This window comes from Pseudopipra pipra, chromosome 3 (assembly GCF_036250125.1).
Source record: "Pseudopipra pipra isolate bDixPip1 chromosome 3, bDixPip1.hap1, whole genome shotgun sequence".
Taxonomy (NCBI): domain Eukaryota; kingdom Metazoa; phylum Chordata; class Aves; order Passeriformes; family Pipridae; genus Pseudopipra; species Pseudopipra pipra.
In genome coordinates, this window is record NC_087551.1 from 7,369,806 (window position 1) to 7,393,972 (window position 24,167).

General features: G+C 37.5%; 1 protein-coding gene across 9 annotated transcripts in view; it reads right to left on the bottom strand.

Moving 5' to 3' along the window:
* The window catches only part of KIF16B (kinesin family member 16B), a 143,103-nt gene that overhangs the window by 79,187 nt on the left and 39,749 nt on the right, over window positions 1–24,167 (bottom strand). For 6 of the 9 annotated variants that reach the window (XM_064647585.1, XM_064647584.1, XM_064647583.1 and 3 more), the window contains exon 12: window positions 22,609–22,668. In XM_064647585.1, the coding sequence (XP_064503655.1) occupies window positions 22,609–22,668 (60 nt within the window). Of the gene's footprint in view, window positions 1–6,845; window positions 6,942–22,608; window positions 22,669–24,167 lie in introns of all 9 variants that reach the window. The other 3 variants (XM_064647582.1, XM_064647577.1, XM_064647578.1) reach the window with 1 other exon arrangement.

The following is a 24,167-nucleotide window of genomic DNA, read 5'->3' on the forward strand; positions in this document are numbered from 1 at the left end:
CAAGACACCACAATGTTTGTAAGAAAAAAACAACAGATAGATTGTTATATGTATTTTCCCAAGTACAGCAACTTGCAAGTTTAAAGGAAGAAAACAGATGTAAGATCTCATTTCCCTGCACAGTACAAAACATTGTCAATATTGATACTGACTAAAAAATTCCAAGTATGGATACATCTGTGCAAGACAAGATGACATATAAGACAAGATGACATATAAGACACTCCAAAACAAAACTGGGAAATCTTAGTCTGGTCATGGATGAATTAAAAAGTTCTCCAGCATCCAGGAAGAAAGAAAGAAGCTGTGATTCATGTTGCCCTGCAGCTCTCTGACATTCAAACTGCACCCAGATATTCCCTGATATTATAAAAGTGTCACGTCATAAAGAAAAAAATACAGCTTAATTAATTGTTCATGTAATTTCAGTAAAAAATACCTATCACATATTATTTATTGAGTAGCATCTCCTGTTATACATAAATTATAATGTTCTCATAGGACGAGGGTGAAGACTTAAGACCCTGAGAACTGGTGATGGGTTACACAACTTCTGGCACCTTCAGCCCAATGGAATTGATAAAATATTAAAAGTTGAACTTTTTTTCCCCAGCATAACAAAGCATTTGCCAACATCCCTGACTGAGGGAAAAACAGATGTCCCAGGAGAAAAAGAAATTATCACTGGCTGAGAAAAAATAGCTCACAAATCATTAAGAATAAAGAAACAAAATGATTCTTCATTTTCCAGTCTTTTAATATTTAACAAGTTTTTACTATAATCAGAAATTAATCATATATAATTGTGATTTAAAACAGATGGGTTGCTTATTTATTCAGATCTAAAATTAAAGAACACAAATTAATTGAGTTTCTAAAGCCTTATTTTGTAAATGACTACCATTCATGCACAGAATGCATCCTGTTAATGGAAGTCTTATAATAAATGCAGCAGACAGTAGCTGTGATTAACTATAATATTTTTTTTCTTTAATACAGGCTCAAAATTAGCTGTTGTCTTCAGATACGATCTACTAAAAATTCTGAATCTTAATCAGACACCTGAAGTGACTCCTAAACTTTAATCGCTTATAGCTTAAAATTTTATTCCAGATTGTAAAGCTTCTGCAAGGATACCTCCACCACCAAACCATGCACTTTTGCCCCAAAATGAAATCACAGAAACGTCACCAACAACAGATCTTTATTACTCTGTTCTATCATTGTGAGGGAAAGAGGAGGAAAAGGCCAGAAAGAAGTAGCCAAATTGCACCTCTTTCAACCTCAACAGCATAGAAAGGATGTTTCTGAAGAGGGACAGTCCTCTTTTGAAATAAATTGAAGATCTGTAAGCTATTATAAGGCAAAGATTAAGTTTAATCCATTATTTGATTCACTTTCATGTGTGCAACAGTGTTAAGAAGCAGTGAATCCATAAGTCAAATGACAAGAGCAGGAAAGGTCACTGTCCCTATTAAAAAAATACTAATTCAGAAAATTTATTAAAATCTCAAGGTACAGTTTAAGAAAGCTGAATGTACAACATTCATCTTAGCTTGAATTCTCCTTGAACAGAAAAATGTACACATGCTCCCTCAGTATTTAAGATGTGTTCATAACCTGTGGAAAATAAAGCAAGCCAAGTATTACCCACAAAGGAGTACTCCAGATGATATAAATGGCTACTGTGTGAAGAATAAGAAAAGGGTTTCTTCTTTGGAAGCTGCCAGATCAAATGAAGTCATATGAAGAGTAGAAACTCAGAAAATAAATTCTGAGTGAGTACAGAAAAAAACACATCCTTGAGTCAAAGTTAAAGTAAGGGAATTATATATTTAAATTCTGGTCTCTTTGAATTGAGCTCTGACTCAGCAGACAGAAAGATCCTGATACAGTTAATTCACTAATATTTCTGTGAGAGATATAAAAGCTACTGTGAAATCTCATCCCTTCTGCACTGATGTATTAAGTTTGCTGTATTAACTGATGCAGTGGCACCTCTGAGCTGGCAGCTAAGATATGATCTGGTAGTTTAACAACAAAACCTTTGTGTAAAGTACTTACTTGAGCCACAGAGTTCATTGTCACCATACAAAACTACCCATGATAAAGACCACCCCTATGACACACAGGATTTCTTCAAATGGATTTCTTTAAAGACACACACAAAAATGGAACCACAAAAATCAACTATTTTTGGCCAATAAGATATTTAATTAAATTAAAAAAGAAAGTAAGTCCAAAAGACATTTCTAACATTTCTTGATCAATCTACCAGTAGAGGGAAACATTATGCTGCTACTGGCCCAGCACATAGCAAAGAGAGAATGTAATTAGTGCACTGTCCTTTCAATGAACAGAACTTCTGGGAGGAGTTTAATTTTTGTCACCCTTTCCAGTGCAAAAACGCAATTCTTTTATTTAGGTTAGCTGCTGGCACACAGTCCTGAGAATACACTGTGCAGACATTTTCAGTAAAAAACATGACAGTTTACTTAGCCAGCATAACGTTCAGATGTCCACATTTAAATTATGCAAAAAACTACGTAACACCAAATTAAAGAAATTATGGGTAAAAACGTGCAATGGCAAAAGTCTTTGCATTAATATTTAACAAGACTATATGTGAGAAAATTCTTACACTAACAGGTACTTTGGGTGCATTTGATTTTATTGAAAATATGCTATTATATCCTGAGTTCACAAAAATGTCTGATGATACTCAGCGGCCTGGCACTAACATTAAGCTCTCTATAAAATGTACAGACGTAAACTGCACACAGGGGAAGTTCTTGATTCTTAATTGGTCTTCCTCCAGTTATGTATTCAGTACACTTTGCATTCTCTTTAAATCACTGGAAACAAATGTTTCATACCTAGAGAAAAAAACATTCCACAGTGCTCGGTATTAAAAAACTCCTGAAAAAGTTGATATATGGCATTAAAGAGGTTATGTAAACAGAGAGAGGAAATATGGATGAAGCAGCCACAGCTGATCATGCCATAATCAGGAGGGGTAAAAATACAAAACTTCTCTCATTGAAGTCAGAAATTTTTATATTCTCCACCCCAGAACTGCAAAAGACCAGGTGGCTCAAAATTACAGTTCCATTGCAGAGGTTCTGGACAAATCCAGGAAGCTGAGGGCTGTACCTCTGAATACAACAAAGACATGCCAATACCAGGCAAATTCAGTTCAAAACCAGTTCATGCATGTGTGCTCTGAGAAGGCTACACTGCTTGTGTATCCAGAGCTAACACTTCCAAAAAAAGAGAAAATGAGGCATAGGTGCAGGGCAGCACCATGATGCATGTGTACAAAACCCAAGTGAGGGAATTCTCAAACAAGTAGTTCTCACTTGCTGTTTCTATACAAGGAAGTAGAAAAGAAAATTATTCGTCAGGAGTTTAAAACCCAAAAGCAACCTCTTGTTGTTAAACTGAAGGACGCTGTGGACACCAATAATTTACATGGCTGCAAGAAATGAATTGGAGAAATGGTGAGAAAAGGAAAAGAGGTTCTTGTGGACACAGGCACATCACCTGGGGTTCCCTAACTCCAAGAACCGTAGACACAGAAAGCATGAGAAGTTTCCTGGGGAAGGATTGCTATTTCCTTGTCCTGTTTTATATTCCAAAATTGAATACTGCTGAATAAACCTCACTTAACCTACACAGAGCTTATTCCCATCATTTGGATGGTACAGTCCTAATGTTTGGTGAGGTTTTGAATGGATTAAAAATAGCAGGATATAAGAGGAATACACTACAGACAGACCTCTGTTTCTATTTACATAAATTATCTCAATAATTCTAGATATAATTCTTCTGAAAGTGCTACATAAACAGATTGACTACTCTGAATTTTCAACTGCACTGCATGCTAATTATTATATTTACAAAGATGACAGCCAACTATTGAAATTGCACTCACAGTATTAAGAGGTGAGAACAGCAAAAATTCAGTAAACTTGCCGGTAAGCCCTAAAAAACACAAGAAAGCTCACTTGCTTAGTTCTGTAATTTAAGGAAAACCTCAGGAATTTTACCTCTGCTTAAAACAACAGCAATGTTTCTCCTACCTGAGGATAAAGAACTGAAAGTGCCCTTGTATGTCACCAGGTGCAGTGCCCAAACACCATAAAAAATAATTTTATAGATTACGCTCAGGTTCTTATCCATTATATAATGTAAAATGTTTCAAATATTTGGTCTGACTTAGTTATAGTCAGTTTATAGCGGTGTACTTTGCATCACTATTGACACTCAGCAGAAATAATTATTATCTTTCTCCAGCATTTATTCATTGATACAGACAGCAGTGGTATCCACTCTCCTCACTGTGGTTATACCAGGCTAAACTCCAAGCATCTCCCCCAGGGAGATGACCAGGCTCACCATACCCTGTGCTGCTTAATGCATCCTCTCTCAAGGTCATCTTCCTTGACCCTGATGACTTCCATGTCATGTTCCCAGTGCACGTGCAATTTTGCCAGCACCATGTACGTCCCTCTTTTCTGCTCACTGCACAAAACTTCTATCCAACCATTCCAAAATTCACGTCTTTTCCATGGGGGCACACTATCTCATAACAGTGAAGTCTCACACCATCCTCCTCTTCCACAGTGCTAGTCGTGATGTTTTTGCACTGCAAACTATTTACCATCAGTCACCCTTCTGTTATCCTAATCCTGAGAGTCATCTCATCCTCTGTGAGATGCTCTGCTAGACAAATTAGCTTTAATATTAGCAAACTTCACCAGTTAACACATCTAAAGAAATCATTAAACATGATTGAGCCCAAAAATGGGCTCCAAGACCATGTCTCAAAAAAATCCACTACTACAAAACTTCCCTCCTCTCTCTCACCACTTCCATCATATCCTCTTATAAGCATTTTTATTGTATTTAAATTCTAATCCCCACACTACCTAAATAAGGAAATAGTTTCCTCTGTGTCCCAGGGTTAAATGCTCCACTGACATACACCAGGATCAGCTGGCTTGAGAAGCAATCACAGACCACAGACAACATGATAAATATTAATTAAATAGGAAATGACTATTTAAAAATCCAAGAGATTTACAGGGAAGAAGGCAGTTATGACTGTGACTTTGAAAAACACATGGCAGAAATAAATATACCATTTTAAAGAAGTCTCGACAAGAAAAGCATTCCTTAGAATCAAAAATTTTCCTCACTAGTCCAGCAAATATAAGCCATTCAGAAGGCAGTATCAGTCAAGGTTTTGAGTCCCTCCACAATTTACTTCAGTATAACAATCTTGGTCAGAGTAGCCGTTCTGAATTTAACATTTGCATTTAGCTTTAAATGCTTAGTTCCACTAGGTAATATTTTAGCAGACTATTTTTCTTTCATTTTATTTTGAGAATGGAGTTTATAATGACTTTTCTGGTAACTGATGAAGGTATAATCACCTTACCTTCTTCCCCAGACATAATGTGTAAGGTTTTATGAGGTCAGTGACAGCAAATACAAGTTGTCACTTATGTGACGTTTGTAATGCAAATTAAAGGACTATTAAAAGGTCAGAAATCACAAAAAATATATCCCATTTGATCTTGAGGCAAACATTTGAGGACGCTACAAAAAGACAGAATAAAGTGCCCTTTAAAAACTATCAGTTTGATTTTGTGTACCCAAAGCATAAAATAATTGGTGCTTTAAGCTGGCACAAATGGCATTAGCAGCTGATCGTACGTCATAAAATGACCAGGATTGTTGATACTATTCTTTTGTAAAGCAGGTAAACTCAGCTGGGGAAACTCAACTTTTCTTAGCAACTATACACATCTTCCCTTATTTCAAACTCCAGTAAAATAAAAATATCTAAAAATAAATTCTATTGTTAACAGTATACAAGATATGTGCAGGCATATAAAAATATATATATATAAACTGTATACATATACATAGTATACTGTCGATTGACTTGAATTCTCTAAATTGCAGCACTTACAGTACAACATCTCAAAGCCAGGAGGAGACACAGGGAATACCCATGTCCTTTAATTACATGTAATGAAACTGCAGTTTATTTCACAATTTTAACAATAAAATAAAAATGAACAAGTCATTGTAACTTGCAGTAGCCCAGTACAGTAATTAAACTGCTTTAAGGAACAACATAAGGGGACACCAAATGCTTCAGCTGGAATTGTAATAGAAGGACCTTAATTTTAATTAGAAACAATAATGAATAACATGTATAGATGCCAAACAAGATCACAACACCCAATAAAAAAGCAGGTCAAAAAAGAGGATAAACACGAAATAAGGGGAAAGGGCAAGATGACAAGAGTATAAATCCCATCATATAGTCACAGAAAACCACGTGAATCAAAAGGAAGTGTCCTTTAAAAATTAATTAAATAAAAGCAACCTATACTGGGAAACCTACAATCTGGCATCAGTCCCTAATACCAAGGTCAAAAGAATTACCATATTTATAAAAAAACAAGAATACTTAAATCATATTTCATAACCAAGACAGACATCCCACATACCAACTGAAGGGTAAAGTTCCCATCAGGTTTTTTTTGGTACATTCATCAAAAATCGAATGGGAAAATTCAGAAGGGAGGAATCTCTTGCACCGTGCTATGTAATCTAGACTACAGTATATTATGGCATTCTTGGCACATTTGCCACATTTGAGTGTTTTTAAAATTTATGGCCCATTTAGTTAATGAGAGGAAACCAGCACAACTTTGCCAACTGCTAACAGAAAATAACACTTCCTTTCTTCCTTTGAAGATACTAACCTGCTGTATCTTTAGGGAAAAAATGCAAAGCAATCTCAAGCTCAAGAAGCAATCACTGACCTTTGCATTTTGCTGATTGATCTGAACCTTAACTTGGATAGCTGTCACCTTTTTTGCATTCTCAGAAAAATCCTCCAGGGAGCCACTTTTTGCCAGCTAATACAGAATTATAAAACAGAATGTCACATTCTCCAAAGGAGGAATGACATTTTTTATATTTACATACTGCAAAAAATGAGGCAAGTTTTTCTTCTTCGGTGACAAAGCTTTATGTTATTTTGTATAACTTGACTGAGATTTGAAAACATGAGTGTGCAAATGCCGTGTATCATGGCAGCCTTCCCACTCACCTGAATCCTCAGCAACTCCTGACAGGTACTACTGCACCTCAGAATTATAGACCTACTGGAAGTAATTCATCCTACTATGTAAATTACCTCAAGATAAAGGATTAATGCCCCGATATGGAGCACAATAAAGCACTTTTCAATGACTTATAATGACTGGCATGTGAATGTCACCAACCATAACAGAAGGAGGGCAAATCCGCTCTTTCAATACTAAGCCTTTAAGGCATCCATTTTTGTATTTTCAGAAGTTAAATAAGACCTCATAATGAATCTAAATCTAACCATTTGAACAAAAAGCAGACTAGGTGTTTGAAATATTCATTTAAATGCTTCATTACCATAAACTGTCAGGAGCACCTTAAAAATCTCTTCTAAAAACATTGCCAACAAGGACTATGTGACAGTGAAGTAACCTTGAATTTAACATGTACAACATGTCCTTTCTTAATGAAAACTATTTGACAGGGGTATTAAGACTGAAAAGATCACAGGTAAACAAAAGCTACTTGTTGAGATCCAGGAAAAACTTTGATATTACTTCACCAAAAGCAATCTATGGTATTAAACTTCTAAATATGTTATTTTAACAGAGAAAACGTAGATTTCCTACCTAAAGCAGCTTATCCTTGGACAAAACTACGGAGATTTAAACATAAAACCAAATATAACCAAATTCTCTCCCAGGCATATTTCAATTAAGAGTACTAATGAGTGTCTTAAATTCAGCTAATCAATTTTGGTCTTAGGAGACTGACAACTTTAAAAGAAAATAGCCAAAAGAAAATTCCTCAGGAGGAAACCCTCTCAAATTTCCCTCAGTTAGGAGTACAGTAAGATACAATTTCCCTGGGTTAATGGAATCTTTAACCTTAAAATCCTCCTTTGCCTTTCTGCTACACTCCCTATATATGACCCTAAGTCTGAAACCCATCAAGGTCAGTCAGATCATGGCCTCCTTCCCTCCACATCTCACAAATCCATGTTGGATTTTGCAGCCATATCTCCCTTGACTGAAAGCAGAGAAGGAAATAATGAGAGACAACGATGTGATCACGTAATTAAAAACTGTGTAAACAGAGGCAAATGGCAGGGGGATTACTCTAAATCAGCTGGGCATTTTAAACATCTACATTTCAGCTGCCTAAAAGTATGACTTTATACTTGCCACGTTATCAGCTGTATCTCTCAATGGAAAAAGCTTCCCTTGTAAACATTAAGTTGGTAAATGTAACGAAAAAAACAAATGGATCTGTGCTTTCCTATAGGGGCCAATTAACAACTCAAACAAACATCAAAAAATTGAAACTATATGTTCCTCTTCTTTCACCCAGATAGTTCTTGGTTATGTGATAATCAGTCTGCCTTAGTATAAGATTTACTGTTTTCCCTAAAATTCAGAGCACATAACTAGTAAATAAATGAAAACTGCAGAGCAATTGCCATATCAATATTCCAAACTCTGGTTTTCTAAGTTCTCATTGAACACCTGTCACCACAGAGGCTGCAGAAGCACAAATGACAGTTGGACCTCACAGGGGGGGCAGGAAAAACCAAACACAAAAAACTCCAAACAACATGATATTGCTTCATGCAAAATATAATCCACAATCAGGTATCCTGATATTTATTTTTTTTTAAGTTTCTGGATAGCTGATCTTGTTCCTTAGAGCAATGAAGCTTCACATGGTGGTTGGACTACGGCATTTTGAATTGTTTCTCTTGACCAGAAATTATTCCTGAAAACAGGCATCTCCACATTCAACTGAAAAGGACCAGGAGAGACAAGTAATTGCTTTTCCAAAGATTCAGATATGTTATTTTCTTGAGTCATGTCAGCACCTTTCTTGGCTTACTATTGTAGAATCATACAAGGGTTTGGGTTGGAAGGGACCTTTACAGATCATCCAGTCCAACCCTCCTGCAACGAGCAGGGACATCTTCAACTTGACTGGATTGCTCAGAGCCCCATCCATCACCTTGTCAAACACTCTGACCATACACTGAAAGTACAAGTCTGATACTGCAGCCTAAACCCGGGAATGCAAATGAAGGAGGATGGTAAGAAGCTTCTAAGGGCAGGTAATAAACCAGTTTTACTCCTGATAGCATCAAACTTTCTTCAGACAATCAAAGTTCTGAGACCTGTGGATTGCTACAAAGAAGTTGAAAAGCTTTTCTTATGTTTTGAAATCTAACCCACCTCAGATTGTTTTCCTTATGCTCTGTGAACACATCAACTAAATGAGAACACAAGGGGCAACGAATAACTGTTGAAAACAAAAATAAACTTGCAAACTTTGACAATCAAAGGTTTGGAGAAGCACTCATGCAGGAAGATACTTTTTAACAGAAATGTTCCATACAGGAAATCCATGAATGGAATAAAACATTCAGAGCAAATCCTTCAGCAACAGTTTGTCCTGATGCTGAAAATCAGACTTTTAAAGAAATTAAATATGAATATTTAACAAAAAGCTCTACAGAAGTTGACATTTTGAAGATGAATAAGTCCTTGACTGGTCTGCTGTGGATTAATTAGTCTAAATTATGTCTTCTGTATTTACATAAGGGTAAAAACTCCAGACGTAGAAATGCTGATATTCATGGATGAACTATAACTAGGTCAGAAGCTGCCTGAAATCACAAGTCTTTTGCTGAAAAAGTTCCTGCAAAACAATGAGACTTCTTTCACACAGAAGGAAGTTGTGCTGGGGAAAAGAAAAAAAATAAGAATTCTGTATAAACCCTGTGTTTTTAAGGTATTCATAAAGCCAAATCCACCCCAAAACAAATGGGAATTAGGCACCTAAAATACCTTCAAGCTCTAACTGATATTTCAGTAGCTAAAATAGGGATAACCTAAAACGCTAGCACATTACCCCCCAACAAATAAAACTGAAAATTGAACCTGCACTCTTTAACAAGACTTGTACTGGATGAGTCAAGTACTGCTGATAAGATTTTTTATTTCCTTCTGGGAAGACTGTAGTGGAAAGAGAAGGATATTAAGTTACATTAGATTGTCAGGGCTCAGTATTCTCTATACTATGTCTCAGTAACATCCTCGTACTGAGGGGAAAATATATAAGTGTACCAGACATTAAAATAATAATGCATAATAAAGCAAACTTGCTATGGACCAACTGGAAAAACCTACAACACTGTCAGAAAAACAAGCTGGAAACAACACAAATGAGTTCAGAGCTTTTCACACTTGCATTGATGCGTTAAACTACCAAGGGCTGAAGAGATGGAACAGACCCTCTCCTTACTTTTGCATTGCCTCCTGGAAGAGAGACAGACACTTCACCAAGTTTTCCAGACAACTTGCATATACACTGTCAACCTTCCAGTATTAGGAAATACTGGAAACGGATGTCAGGAAACACTAGAAATGCCAGCACTAGTAAAGTTTTTGATACAAAGGCTTAGAATGGAAAAAGATTTCTCAGTGCATGGTATTACTCAAAGAGCTAAAACAGGAACAAGGAACTCCCACTGCAAAACATGGGAAAACACTGACTATATGGACAAGAGGAACAAGAATTAGGAGAGGAATAAAAAATGATTTCAAAAGATTGTGAAATCTGGTTTGAGCTTACTAGTAATAGTTCCTTAAAAGGTGAAGGAAGAAGCACAGCTGAGGGGTTTAGCTTGCTATGTTTTGGATGGGCATTGGTTACATGGACACCCTTCTTGCTCTGCAGGCTGGCTCCCTCACCAATACTTATCACAGAGATCAGCCAAGACAAAACACTGAGCAGCAGCTGAAAGAAATTCGATTGCATCTAATTGTGATTGACAAGACAATTTCAGGTTAAAAAAAAAAAAGAAAGTATCTGCTCCAAGAAAACAACTTTGAAATATTTGAGACTCCCATTAAAGTGACAGCCTACACATTAAAGCAGGAAAAGCTGTTTTGCTCTGTATTGTATCAGTGAAGCTGCTCCTCTTCTTAGTGGGTGTCTGTTCAAAAAGCTTTGTTACTTATAAAGCTGCATATACAATATCAAATTTCTACCCTGTTTTACTTCAGCTTGACAGAGGTATGGTTTCTGGAATAACAAAATAAATTCAGAGTCACTACAAAAGTAGTAGGTTCTATTTAGGAGGCAACACAAAGAGAGGAGGAAATATGAAACACATCATCAGTGAGAAGGTGTATCCTTTATAATCTGGGCACACGCCAAAGCAATGTTTGGGACTAACCTGGGACTTCAATAAAATGCTTTAGAAAATTAAAAATATGCTCTTCCATTATAGGCAATGAATTAATTATTTATATAATCATCAATTATGAAAAGGTATATTGATTCCCTCATGCATAGAGATGTTAGATAAGGCAAAAATTCCTACTATTTCTTCTCCTTCTAGTTAATGGAACAAAGAATCAACACCATCCTGCTGGCTGTACTGAAACTTTTGGTTTCAGTGCAATTAAAACAAAAAGTTAAGTAGAATTAAGACACTTCAGTTTTCTGAGAAGAAGAAACTTCTACTATCCAAAACCACAAAGAAAACCACAACTGAAGAAACTTCCTAATCAGATTTTCCCCTGTCTCCCAGAGCATTAGATCACAGCACTTTCATCAATCAGGGAAAGCCATTAAAGTCTGCAACAACCAAGATCAAAAAACTGTAGTTTTATTGTGAGCAGCTTACTGTGAAAGTGCAAGTGCTCCTGCAACAGCCCACACAGGCATCAATAGCTCTCTGCAATGAATGTCAATTAAAAAGGCAGATGCAGAATGTAGAACTGCTTAAATGAGTAACTGCTAAGATAGTGAGGCTAAAATGATAGAAAATTAATGATGCTATTCCTTTAAAGAATAAGGGAATTACAGGAGCAGTTCTTAGTCTCAAAAGGTCAGCTTAGCTTTTCCTTTTTCATTGTTTCTCTTTCCCCCTCAGAACTGATCGCCACATGCTCACTGCTGACATGCAGCTGGCTGTTAATACACAGAAACCCTATTATTGTGGTGGCACCCCAAAGCACCACTATCCTTAACATGCTGCAAGGGTTTCCATCAGAAGCCTTGGCAGATTCAAAGTGATTTTTCAGGAATTTGTCCTTCACTCCTGGAATTACAAAGACAAACTTAACAAGTTGAAATGCCTGCTCCCTGACACTTCAGACTTTGTATGGACAGAACTACTTCTGACATCTGAGAAAAATTCCTTGAATAGAACCGCAGGATTTGGCTAATTGTAAGTAGAGGTGCCTGTTTGGCTTCCTGGACACTGGCCTGTAAAATCCTATTTTCCAGTGGCTTATAAAACTTAAACCATCAAAGCTGCCATTTTCCATGCTGGAGTATCTGCTGCAGGCTGGTTTCTGTCCCCTCTAGCTTGGGTTTAAGGGAACACAATTCCTCTGTGTCAAAAAGTGAGGTGCACAGATCATTTTGCTGTGTCTCAAGTGGAGGAGCCTTCGCCTCTTCACAGCTTCCTATGTGAGAACACACTGAGCATACATCAGTCTCAAAGGGCAAATAAATCTACATACAGCAACACTGACATTTGGGGCAGAGAACAACACATTCTTCCCTTTAGTGATGCCTCCTAGCAGGAGATACTATACCTTCCAGCTAAGAGACAGCAACTGATATCTAAAAAGGGAAAAGGCCTGGCTGGAAAACAAAGAAATAGGCTATTTTTGTTCATCTTCTTCTTCCATATGCATTACAAAACAGTCTTTAATTACATGATCACATATTTTCTACAGGACCTGTGAATAATTCATTCCATAGACTGTACTCTGGGAATGAATCAAGAGAAAGCAGTGGACTATTATCTACAGGACTCCTACCTCATTTGTTGCTAAAGCTGGATGATGAATGAGTCAAGGAATTGCAGAGGGAAAAAAAACCCCTAGTCTCATAGCTAGTATATTTATTCATTTTAAAAGCTATTTTGGGGTTTGTGTGTTTCTTGGGGGACGGGAGAGTTAAGAAGCATTTCACTTACCTAGAGTTATGTTCATTATTTGTCTAGAAATTCATCTCTACTTCTGTAGAGATGAATCTAAAATAATAGATTACTTTAAATCCATGTGTCTCTTCCTCAGGGCCAACATGTAACCCATGTTATTAAAATAAATTGAAGAAAGGAGTAGGACTGTGCATATTAGCAAGCAACAACCACCAAGGAGAAAAAACAGAGTTTAGGACTAGCAAGACTTTTGCAGAGGAAGATGCATGGGCTTGGGTGCTGGCATATTCTTGTCCCTCACAACCCAGCTACCAAGCTATGAGAGTAAATGAATCTGACAGATTCATTGACAGCCAGAAACCACACCTGTCCTTTCCTTTGTTCAGGAATACAATCTGCTTGCAACAGCCACAGATTTGTGCTGCCATCTGTGTTTAAGACACCTCTTAGTGGATTTCATTAAAAATATCATCTCTGTAGTTGGGAAGCACAAAGAACAAGCTCATCACTCCAGCTACACTGCTACAGTAGTATGACTGCATGAATCAAGGCTATGCTCAGTTGTCAATTAAGACATGAAGTCAGGTGCACAACAGTTCTGTGTACTCAAAGCTATCAGGATCATGCAGTAATAAACTCCTAAACATACTGCTAAAAACACCAGCAGAATAAACTGGTTCTGGTATTTCATATCCAATACGTATTGTCATTAGAACAGCTCCTTTGTGAGGCACTCAAGATAATACCCAAATTATTCCAAACTGTTGATGCTGGAATGTTTCTTTCCCCTCCCATAGCCAAGTCCAAAGAGAAATTCATGTTTTGCCTTTCTCTTTCTCACTACTTCTCTGCTGATCCTTTAGAAGAAATAGTTTTCAGGGTATATTTCTTCTTCTTCTGTTTTTCTACAGGTTAAATCAGGAGCTTGCACTGCTTTCAATTTAGATTCCCTTCCTGCCACCAGAAAATTAATAGAAAAGCAGAACAAATGCCCAGGAGGAACTGTTGAACAAGTGGCATCTGAGTTGTAGAAAGGATTTCAAAAGAAACTCACTCTGACTCCCTTTTATTTGAAAACCACCTATAAGCCCTAGGGATGGATTAAAGCTAAGCATGGCCTGGATAGTCTACAAATGGAGGGCCCCAGTTGTAAGGAAGATGCCAGTGAAATATTTGGGAGTATGGTGATTCCTAAACACTGGAGGGCCTCTTTTGGAATGCACAGCCTGGATCAACCAAACTATTCAACCCCTGGCTTAATCCGTGGTTGGTGACCTCAGAAACTGCAGCCCCAACTGTGCTTCTCTGATAGTCCAGGTGGTTTCAAGTGGGAAAAATGGTTTCAAACTGAAATAAAAAACAATCAGTAGCATTAGGCATCTCTAGATCAGAACTTTCTAGCAGAAACTGAAAGTTAAAAGTGGTCAGTCCATCCCAGAGGCATCACCAGCAGCTGTAGTGTCTGCAGGAGAGAAAGGATGTTTCTTAATCAGGTGAACACAGGTGGCAGAAAGACTTGAAAGCAGACAACTACTTCTTTTGAAATCTACTTTTGACTGCTGCACTCAGGATTCCCCAGGTGGCTGGGACCCTTTCAATACTGTTTCTATTAGGAAAAGAGCTAAAGTAGATCAGTAGCACCAGTTCCCAATTTAGTAGTTTTATTGGTCCTCTGACAACAGCAAGCCAAGGCTGAGAGCAGACAAAGCACTGAAAAAAAATCACTGGTGAGTGAAGAGCAGTGAGAGCTGCTCCTCTGAAGAAAAAGCAATTTGTATCTCATGACAGCCACATGACCCCTTGAAAAGTTTCTGTCTATTTGCTTTTATAGAAAATTCTCTCAGTTGTGTTTTCTTTCTTCTCAGTTTGCACTGACCTAGGCACACTTACCAGATTGAAGCAAGGGGGATGATTAGGGAAAGTAATAATCATCACTTAATGATGGTATCTGTTCTGTGATACAGTATGAAAAAACAATGTCTATTTTAAGGTAAAGCAAATCATGTTTGGATGATCTCTGTCCAAACTCAAATGTCAAAGGAGAAATCTTCTGACCAGAACAGATGATGTTATAAACTACAACCACTGCCAGTAACCACTACACTTGGGAAATAAATACATAATGCACAAGGCCAGGTATAAGAAAACAAACCCTAATAAAACTGAGTGCTAAACTTGATATTACTTGTCATGGCTCTGGAGGCAAAAGCTGTGAGTAAATACTGTACAAGGACCGAGAACGATAAACATTCCCTTGTTATCAGACAGCTTTCTCAAAAAGAGATGGAAAAAACCCAGCACACTTATTAAATTTTAATGTACTGAAACTCAATTATAAATCTACAGAAGTGATTAATCAAGAAAAAAATGCTAAAAGAAACAGTTATAAATAGAAACCGCATATCATTGCCATTGGCTTTTCAACTGCAAGATCCATTGAAAATGAAAGCAAATAGCAGAAGTGGTCTGGTCTAAGATCTCTGTGTCCAGAAGCCTTTTTGCTGTCTCAACTATATTACCTGGTCAAGTAAAAGATACCGCCTCTTTCAGAAACTGTTCTTTTATATCCCTAAATTATCAAAGCTACAACAAAGTTAAGAAAATAAATATGTTTTAAAGGCTTTAGCTAAATTCGTCAAATATTCGAGATACACTGTCATTTGAAAAGGAGAGTTTAAAAATATACTGACAAATAATTGCAATAATTCTGAATGCACATAATCATTTTACTGTGCATCTCACCTGTGAATTGTTGTTCAGAAGCATTTCTGTCAAAACAGTTACTCAGGCTCTTCAAGACTTGCTCCTAAACCAATCTTTGGCATTCTCATAAACTTATTTTAATGGATCCGAAAAGCAATGAAATTCAAGATATTGCAAATAATTTTTCCTTAAAATATCTGAATTAAATCTGAATTAAACATGCAGAAGGACCTGATTTTTGTATCTGCAGTGACATCTAGTGCAAGAACTCAAAACCACATTTGAACGGGCTTCTAGAGAAGGGGAAGCTATCTGCATTTATTGTGTGATTTCTGGCTGAGATAAACCAGAATAATTAACATCAGCCCTTTTAAAAGTTTCTTTATATCTTGTCTTCTGCGTAACACTCACAAGTCAGCTGAAGGGAGTCCATTAAGAATAATATGTTAATAAGAGACTCCCGTGACAATGTGAATGTCCTTCCTCACATGTGAATGGGCATTCTTCCATTTTGATACATGTACATATATTACATAATAGATGGAGGGCAAACAATTGTTGAGAAAGCAAACATCCCTAGGAACAGAGTTGTTACTCTATTTATTCTATCACCTTTGCTAAAAGAAAACAAACTCAGCAGCAACATCTGACTTAAATACTTCCTGTCAGATCCGTAGCTGTGCAATCCTGTGTTAATTCTGCAGTGACTCTTAAACCTCTTAAAAATTCAAGCAGAAGACACAGCTTGTAGAAAGGAAACAAAACCGGAAAGTATGCAGTGAGAGCTGTCTAATACAGATGACAAACAGAAGAAGTTATAAAATACCAAATAAGATTTGTTCAAGTCAAAGTACAGCTGTAATTCTCCCTTTGGAAGTACAGTTATGTGTCAAACACAGCCAACAACAGACATTCTAACCAAAATGCAACACCAACATGCCTAACTAGCAACAAGTCTACAAAAATGATTTACTTACTGAAATGTGAAAAAACCTTAGAAACAAGTGCTATTCCTGCCAAATATACAAATAAACACATATGCCAAAGCTGCAAATGAACAGTTTAAATACAGTATAATGCATACATTGTTTTATATATAAATGCACACCATTCCTGTAACTCCATTTTTAACATTTGACCTGTAAATAGAATCATTTTAGAAGCTGTGCTCGAAAGGCATGTGCCCAGAAGTCTTTAAAACTCACACGCCCTTTTTAAGGGCAGGATTAAAGCCTATACTGGTGTCTTTCCTAAAAACTTCATTATATGCAATTTTCTAATACCCAATTTACCCAGTGGTAAAATCATAGAATGGTTTGGGTTGGAAAGACCTTAAAGCTCATCTCGTTCCAGCCCCCTTGCCATGGGCAGGGACAGCTTCCACTAGACCAGGTTACTCACAAAAAACTACAAATGTCAAGATGTATTTTTTTGTTCCTCACATAATTTCATATAACTTATATATTTCTAAATTTAAAATAAAAAAGACAAAACAAAAACTAGCTGTTCATTAGTGATCTGGGACAACTATATGATGCATTAGGATTCTAATGTTCTAAAAATCTCACTATGCAATAGGCACAAAACCCACAATATATTCTTGGTTACTAAAGACATTGAATGGGGACATATCACAAGTACTGGTTTTTGGACAAGAATCTCATGCCATGGTTTATGCAGTGTTATCCTCACTGCTAGTGATGCAATAAGCACTTTTAAAAGTTCTACAGTTTGTTCTTCAGGAGCCCAAAAGCTTGCACAAACTCTCTTCCCTACAGCCAAAAGTGGTAGTAGACAAGAGAGTTTTAGGTGAAAGCAGAAGGTGTTAATTGAGAGTACTTCTCAACTTGAGGACTGAGCTTGTTAAAACAAAGACATAAAAGAATGAAGAAAACAAATGCTCATCGAAGGGCAAGGTACTGGGGTAGAACACAACCCAAGTGAGAAGAGGAAAAGAGGACAAGCCACTCAGGGTTAATAGTAGTAACAAAAAGGCATAAAACAGGAAAATGGTGATGTATGCCCAGCTTTTCAAGCAGAAGGACCCAGATAATGGTGCTTAAATACCATTCAGCAACTGTGGTTTAAAGATTACCTGAAAATGCAAATAAATGTAGACAAATGGAGCATTTATACAGAACAGGACAAACAGCTCTTGACAGAGTTCACTACGGTATGCGAGCCATCAGGGAAAGGAAATTATTAAAATCAAAATCTATTCACTTCTGCCACTCTAATCAACACCTCATAAAGAGAGTTTCTGTCTCCTGGTGTCTTTGATGGGTATAGCCAAGATTCCTAAAGAAAGAAAATTCCCCTGCTTAGACGAGTATGTCCACCAAAATAACTCTTTGGTATTCGTCTGTATTTATTCATCATGGCAAGTTAAGGGTATTTCATTCCCCCGCAGAAGGAGGCAAGATATAAACAATAGACGTTAATGCTTGAAAATAAACATACATTTTTTTCTTCCCCAGGTAGGAACAACCATTCTTAAGGTATAAAAATTTACTATTAAGCAGTAGTCAACCAAAGGGCATAAAAAAGAAAAAGATCAAATAAACCAGTGCTCAGTAAGATATTTACACACCATGGAGTAAAGAGCTGCAGCAGAATTAGTATTATTGATGAAAGTGAGGCTGTGTCACTAAATCCAACAGGACAAAACCAGTTGAAGCAGTGACTAGTTAAACTATTGATCACAAGAATTAGACACACATACACAGAAAAGACCCTGTCCTTTAATAGACTCTGAAGACAGATCTCTCTGCATCCTTTGACATCTGTTGAGCACTGACACACAAAGCTAATGACATGATCAGAATCAAAAAACAGGATAAGGAAATAAAAGGGAACTCCAAATCTACTTCAAACTAAAAATAAATAAAAAAGAGCATTTAAATACCTTTATTCTAGCTACAAATGACATGCATCAAAAAGGCAAAAGCTAAAAGTCAAACAGATTTCTACACAAACAGAAAAGGGGAGAAGAAATTTAAAAGAAAGTTGGGAAGAAAAACCAGCAGTAAATTATGTAAAGGAGTGCACATTTAAAAAAGATTAATGTAAAGGCTGTTAAAGGTTAGAGAAAGAAATTGAAACATGCACAAAAGATGACAAAAATAAGGTGACAGTAAAAGAAAAAAGATCTCTAGCAGAATGACAACACATGCAGTCAAATATAGCAGCTACATCAAAAGAGGTTTTATACCAATTAAAGCCTCAAAGCAAGAGAAAAATCAAAAGTTGGATTGGTTATCCTAACATCTTAGAAAGCATCCAAAGAAATTACAGACCCCAGAATTGATCTTTAACAGAACCGTACAAAAAGGACTAAATTAAGGAAAAGAGCAAACAGGTTTTTTCCCCTCCTCCTCTTCTTTTTGGGAACGTGTACAGAAGAACATGAACCAAAGGCAAAAAAAATTCATAGAAAGATTCAATGAGTTTGAGATGAAAGCAAAATCCTACAGGTAAGTACTGAGGTTGCAAGACACCTGAGGATAGAGAAGCAATGCAAAGCACTGCTGTTTTGTAAGGTGAAATCCTTGGCTGACATTTGAGGAAATAATCCCAAGCCTGTGGGTTTAAAACCAAACACTATCACTTTGGGATTTTATGTAGTAGTCTGCACAATGCTGAAGCATTAGTCCACATATTTATTAACTTGATTAAGCATTAAAATATCCTTGCTTTGATTAAAAGCAAGGATGGGGACAGATTGTAATACTAGGTTAGTAAGGTTAGCGTGTCACGTTATATTGCAGTGAGAAGGCCAAGGACAAAAACAAACATCACCACTGGAAGCAACACTTGTCACTTCAGGCACATCAGCAATGCCAAGAACCTGCCATGCAATGAATCCTTCACACAGAGTCAACAAAAATTTAAAACCCTGATGTATACAGTGTTCTAATCTAATAAAGAAAACAGGAGAATCTGGGATTTAGGTGTGAGTTGACAGTAATTCAACTGTTCCAGAGGAACTCAGACAGTCTCCCAGAAAAAGGGCTTCTTCCAAATGCATGAAAGAAAGGGAGCAATACCACCATCACCAGCACAAGACATGTCCGATCTGCCAACAGCATATATGGAGGATTATACAAGATGTTCACAGCTGCTAGTGGCCTTCAGCCACTGTGCCTTCCCCAAAGTCCAGAACTGACAACATCTACAGATAGGAGAGATCAGTATATTTAGTCTAAAGATGCACAGAAAACTGAAACTTAGGGTGAACTACATACAAATAAATGTCAAAGGGGATAAAAGCTACAAGCAGAAAAAAGGAATAATACTGGGATGTACATGTCAGCTGTACACATGGCACTGTGATGACTAAAATAACTAAATTTTAAGCTGCCAAATACTTTTTATCAAAAACTTGCATTCACACAGTATTTTCTGTTCATTGGACAGTATTTTCCATTCTCTACGAATTATTTGCAAGGCAGCATTTGGATGCTGATGGTCTAATTTAAAAAAAGGTGCAATATAACTGGCAAGGCTGAACAAGTCTGAGAAACATCTTCCCTGAAAAACAGTATACATTTTTTCTTTACCAAGCATCTTTGCCTGATGAAAGCACTGTATTCAGTAAAAACCAGGTAACTTTTTCCAACAGTATCTGTTGATCTACTAGAAAACACTAGCAGGCCCTGTGAATCTTCCTGTATTTTACAAGGCTTATGAAAAATCCTTTCAATTATTTTGGATTTAAACACTAACACATTTTCCCATTAGCCTGTGAGAACAATTCAAAACCATGTGAACTTTGATATTTAGAACTTAGTACAAAAAAAAAGCATAATTACAGAGAGTAGGAAATCCCATTCAGCTATTAGCAAGCGCACCTGCATCTGGCAGGCATATGCCTTAAAGATTTGGAGCAAAAGGTGTTAGGAACTGAGAAGCAAATGGTTTTCAATTCTCCAAGACTGTTGCAGGGCAGGAACTGGAAGGCAGCAACTACCTCAGGATGGCAAATCCAGGGAGAGGCAAGGGTAAGAAGGTTTTAATTATAATACAAACATGAAGTTCTGAGTACCTTAAGGAAGAATGTCCTGAAGGTTACTGAATGGGCGAAGTTGCAGGTGTGACTGCAGTGAGGTGGACATACAAAGACAGTCTCACTTCTCAAAGAGGGCCAAGACAGCCTATTTTTACAAATTAACAATATGTACGGTCTGTGTGTGCAAGGTAGGGGCCACATCAATAACAAAACAAAACCCCCAGTGAACTTATAGGGAATCCATTACAGGAACACCACTGCTCTCCAGTTTAAAATCTGCTTTCCAGTGACTCAGCTGGCAAACTTCCAAAAAGCCTTTTCCCACTCAATTTTAAGAATCATTAAACAAGAAGTGAATAAAAATATGGATCCTTTCAGTAAAATGGTGTAAAATAAAACACTACAACCAAGAAATCTTCTGCAGATTTTCAGGTTTTTGGGACAAAGAAAGTTATACCAACGGCCTTTAACCCCAAAATGAAACATAAGCTACGTTCATACACTCAAAGATCAGCATATGATGCAATTCATACAGAAGCTGTATGAATTAAGCTAAGAAAATCTCAGCACTAGAAAAGCAGAAATTACGGTTTCTCTGTTTAAGTCCTTTACATTCAGCTATTTAACAAATGCAGCTTTCCCTTGTTTATAAGCATTGTTTAGTTAACACCTCCTCTGATTCTGTAATTTCTGTGCAAGGATCAGTGGATTTCCAACATACAGCTTTAAAACTTCCCAAATGTGACATAATGTTCACTTCCACAATTGACCAAAATTCACAAATTCTCCATGTGACAATGGGCTCCCCAATCCAGACATGAATGAAGAGGGGACTAACAAAATTTTATGTATGTATAAATGCTTCAAAATAACAAAATAACACAGAAATAACATAAAGTTGGACCCAAAACATCTCTGATGAATATGCAAATGGTGATTCCCAGTTCAGTATCTAGACAGACATTAAACAGTCCATTCTGTCACACCATCTGCTAAGTAGTTACCAACCCTGCTCTGTTCTCTATGCTATTAGTGCTTTATTTTTATTTTTAAGCATGGAGCTATTCAACTTATGTGGAAGTCAGATAAAAGACACGGTGGTGAACTTAAAGGAAAAAGTAAAGAAATCAGAAAGTGATCCAAAAAATACCAAGTTTTGTGTCAGTGATAAGGAGAACCAAAAAAATTCCTTCTAAATGCTTGCTTCAATTACACTACTAACAAGTTTACGTTCAGGAAGTCATGAAAGCTTAAGCTCTCTTTTTGAAATTTTTATTTAACAGAATAGTTAAAACATTTTGGCAAAAAAAATTAGTTTACATTAAAGAAGTTGTGGGAATTATTCATCTCTGTGTGTGTGTGTGTGTGTGTGTGTGTGTATGCACACACGTGCTTGTACGTGTGTATGGAATCATAAAATGGCCCAATAAAATATAACCTCAGACTATCAGTTTAATCATGCACCAAATACCAATATAAAATCTTACCAGTACAATGGAAAATTTGTATCCACTATGCACCACATCCACTGAGATACCCAATGTAAGATAAAAGGTGACTATTCACGGGTCTTGTTGATACCACACAAATACCAAGGGCATGAGGGATCCACTTGTCCCTGCCCAGGTTTTCTTCACTTGCAACTCAATAAAAACATTCATTAGTTTAAAGATTTGTTAGAGAGAATCTGTTTTTCACTGTGGGGTCACTATGGTGAACAACAGAAAGAGCTAAGGCAAAGAAGATGACTTAGAACAGGAACTTTTTTTTTTAAGGGAAAACACTAAGACTAGTTCAAATACCAAGATGAAAATTTATTTATTTGCCTTACTTTCAGAATATCTTGAGTTTCATTCCACTTGTTTGTCCACTCTTTGGTCAGTTCTTGCACCTATGAAAGAAAACAAATACTGAAAAAAATCTCATCCTTAATGCATTCTCACAGAAGAACTAAGTATCAGTGCAATTCTTTGAGAAGTTTAATAGTTTAACATTTAGAAGAACATTGTTGCTCCTGCAATAAGTTGCCATACCTACAACACCTCTCCCTCAAAACACAAAATTTTTATTTACAGCATAAAATGTTTCATTCAGGGATGGCCACACCAAATAATGGGTTTTCAAAGAAATATGGAATTATTCCATAAAGTGCTTCAGCAGTACTACGAAGTTCACTGCCACAGATTGATTCCTTAGGTATAACAGGACAGCTCCCTTCCTGTGGCACAGGCTAAACTCCCCTCCAGAGGATGGTATGCAGAGGAAGAGGCAGACCAGCAGCCTTCAGGAGAGAACCAGAGCAAAGTTTGCTGTAACTTAGAAACCACACACTTCATTGACATCAGCACAGAAGTGAGAAGACGCCTGCACAAGCATTATAGACATTGGGAGCTCTGGGTATAGAATCATAAAATCATTTAGGTTAGAAAGGACCTTAAGATCATCAAATCCAACTGTTTAACCCAGCACTGCCAAGCCCACCACTAAACCACATCCCTCCTAAGCGCTACCTCTACACATCTTTTACATACCTCAATGACTTCCCTAGGCAGCCTATTCCAACATTTGACAACTATTTCCATGAAGAAATTTTTCCTAAGACCCAATCTAAGCCTCCACTGCACTGCAACTTGAGGCTGCTTCCTCTTGTCCTATCACTTGTTAGCTGGGAGAAGACTGATCCCCACCTCCCTACAAGCCTCCTTTCAGGGAGCTGTAGAGAGCAGTAAGTTTCCCCCTGAGTCTCCTTTTCTTCAGGCTGAGCCTCCACAGCACCCTCAGCTGCTCCTCATCAGACTGGTGCTCAAGACCCTTCACTAGCTTTGTCGTTCTTATCTGGACTCACTCCAGCACCTCAGTGTCCTTCCTGAATTGAGGAGCCCAGAAGTGGACACAGGACTCAAGGTGTGAGTACACAGCACTCACCAGTGCTGAGTACAGGAGAAGAATCACTTCCCTAGTCCCACTGGCCACACTATTCCTGATACAGGCCAGGATGCCATTGGCCTTCTTGGCCCCCTGGGCACACTCTGGCTCATGTTCAGCCACTGTTGACCAGCACCCCCCCCAGGTCCTCTACCGCTGGGCCACTTTCCACTCACTCTGCCCCCAGCCTGGAGCACTGCAGGGGCTGTGGTGACTCAAGGGCAGGACGTACCTGGCACTTTGCCTTGTTGAACCTCAGACCACTGGCCTTGGCCCTTTACTCCAGCCTGTCCAGATCCCTCTGCAGAGCATTCCTACTCTCTAACAGATCAACACTTCCACCCAACTCAGTGTAGTCTGCAAACTCACTGAAGGTGCACTCGATCCTCTTGTCCAGGTCATTGATAAAGATACGAAACAGGATTGGGCCCAAAACTGAGCCCTGGGGAACACCACTGGTGACTG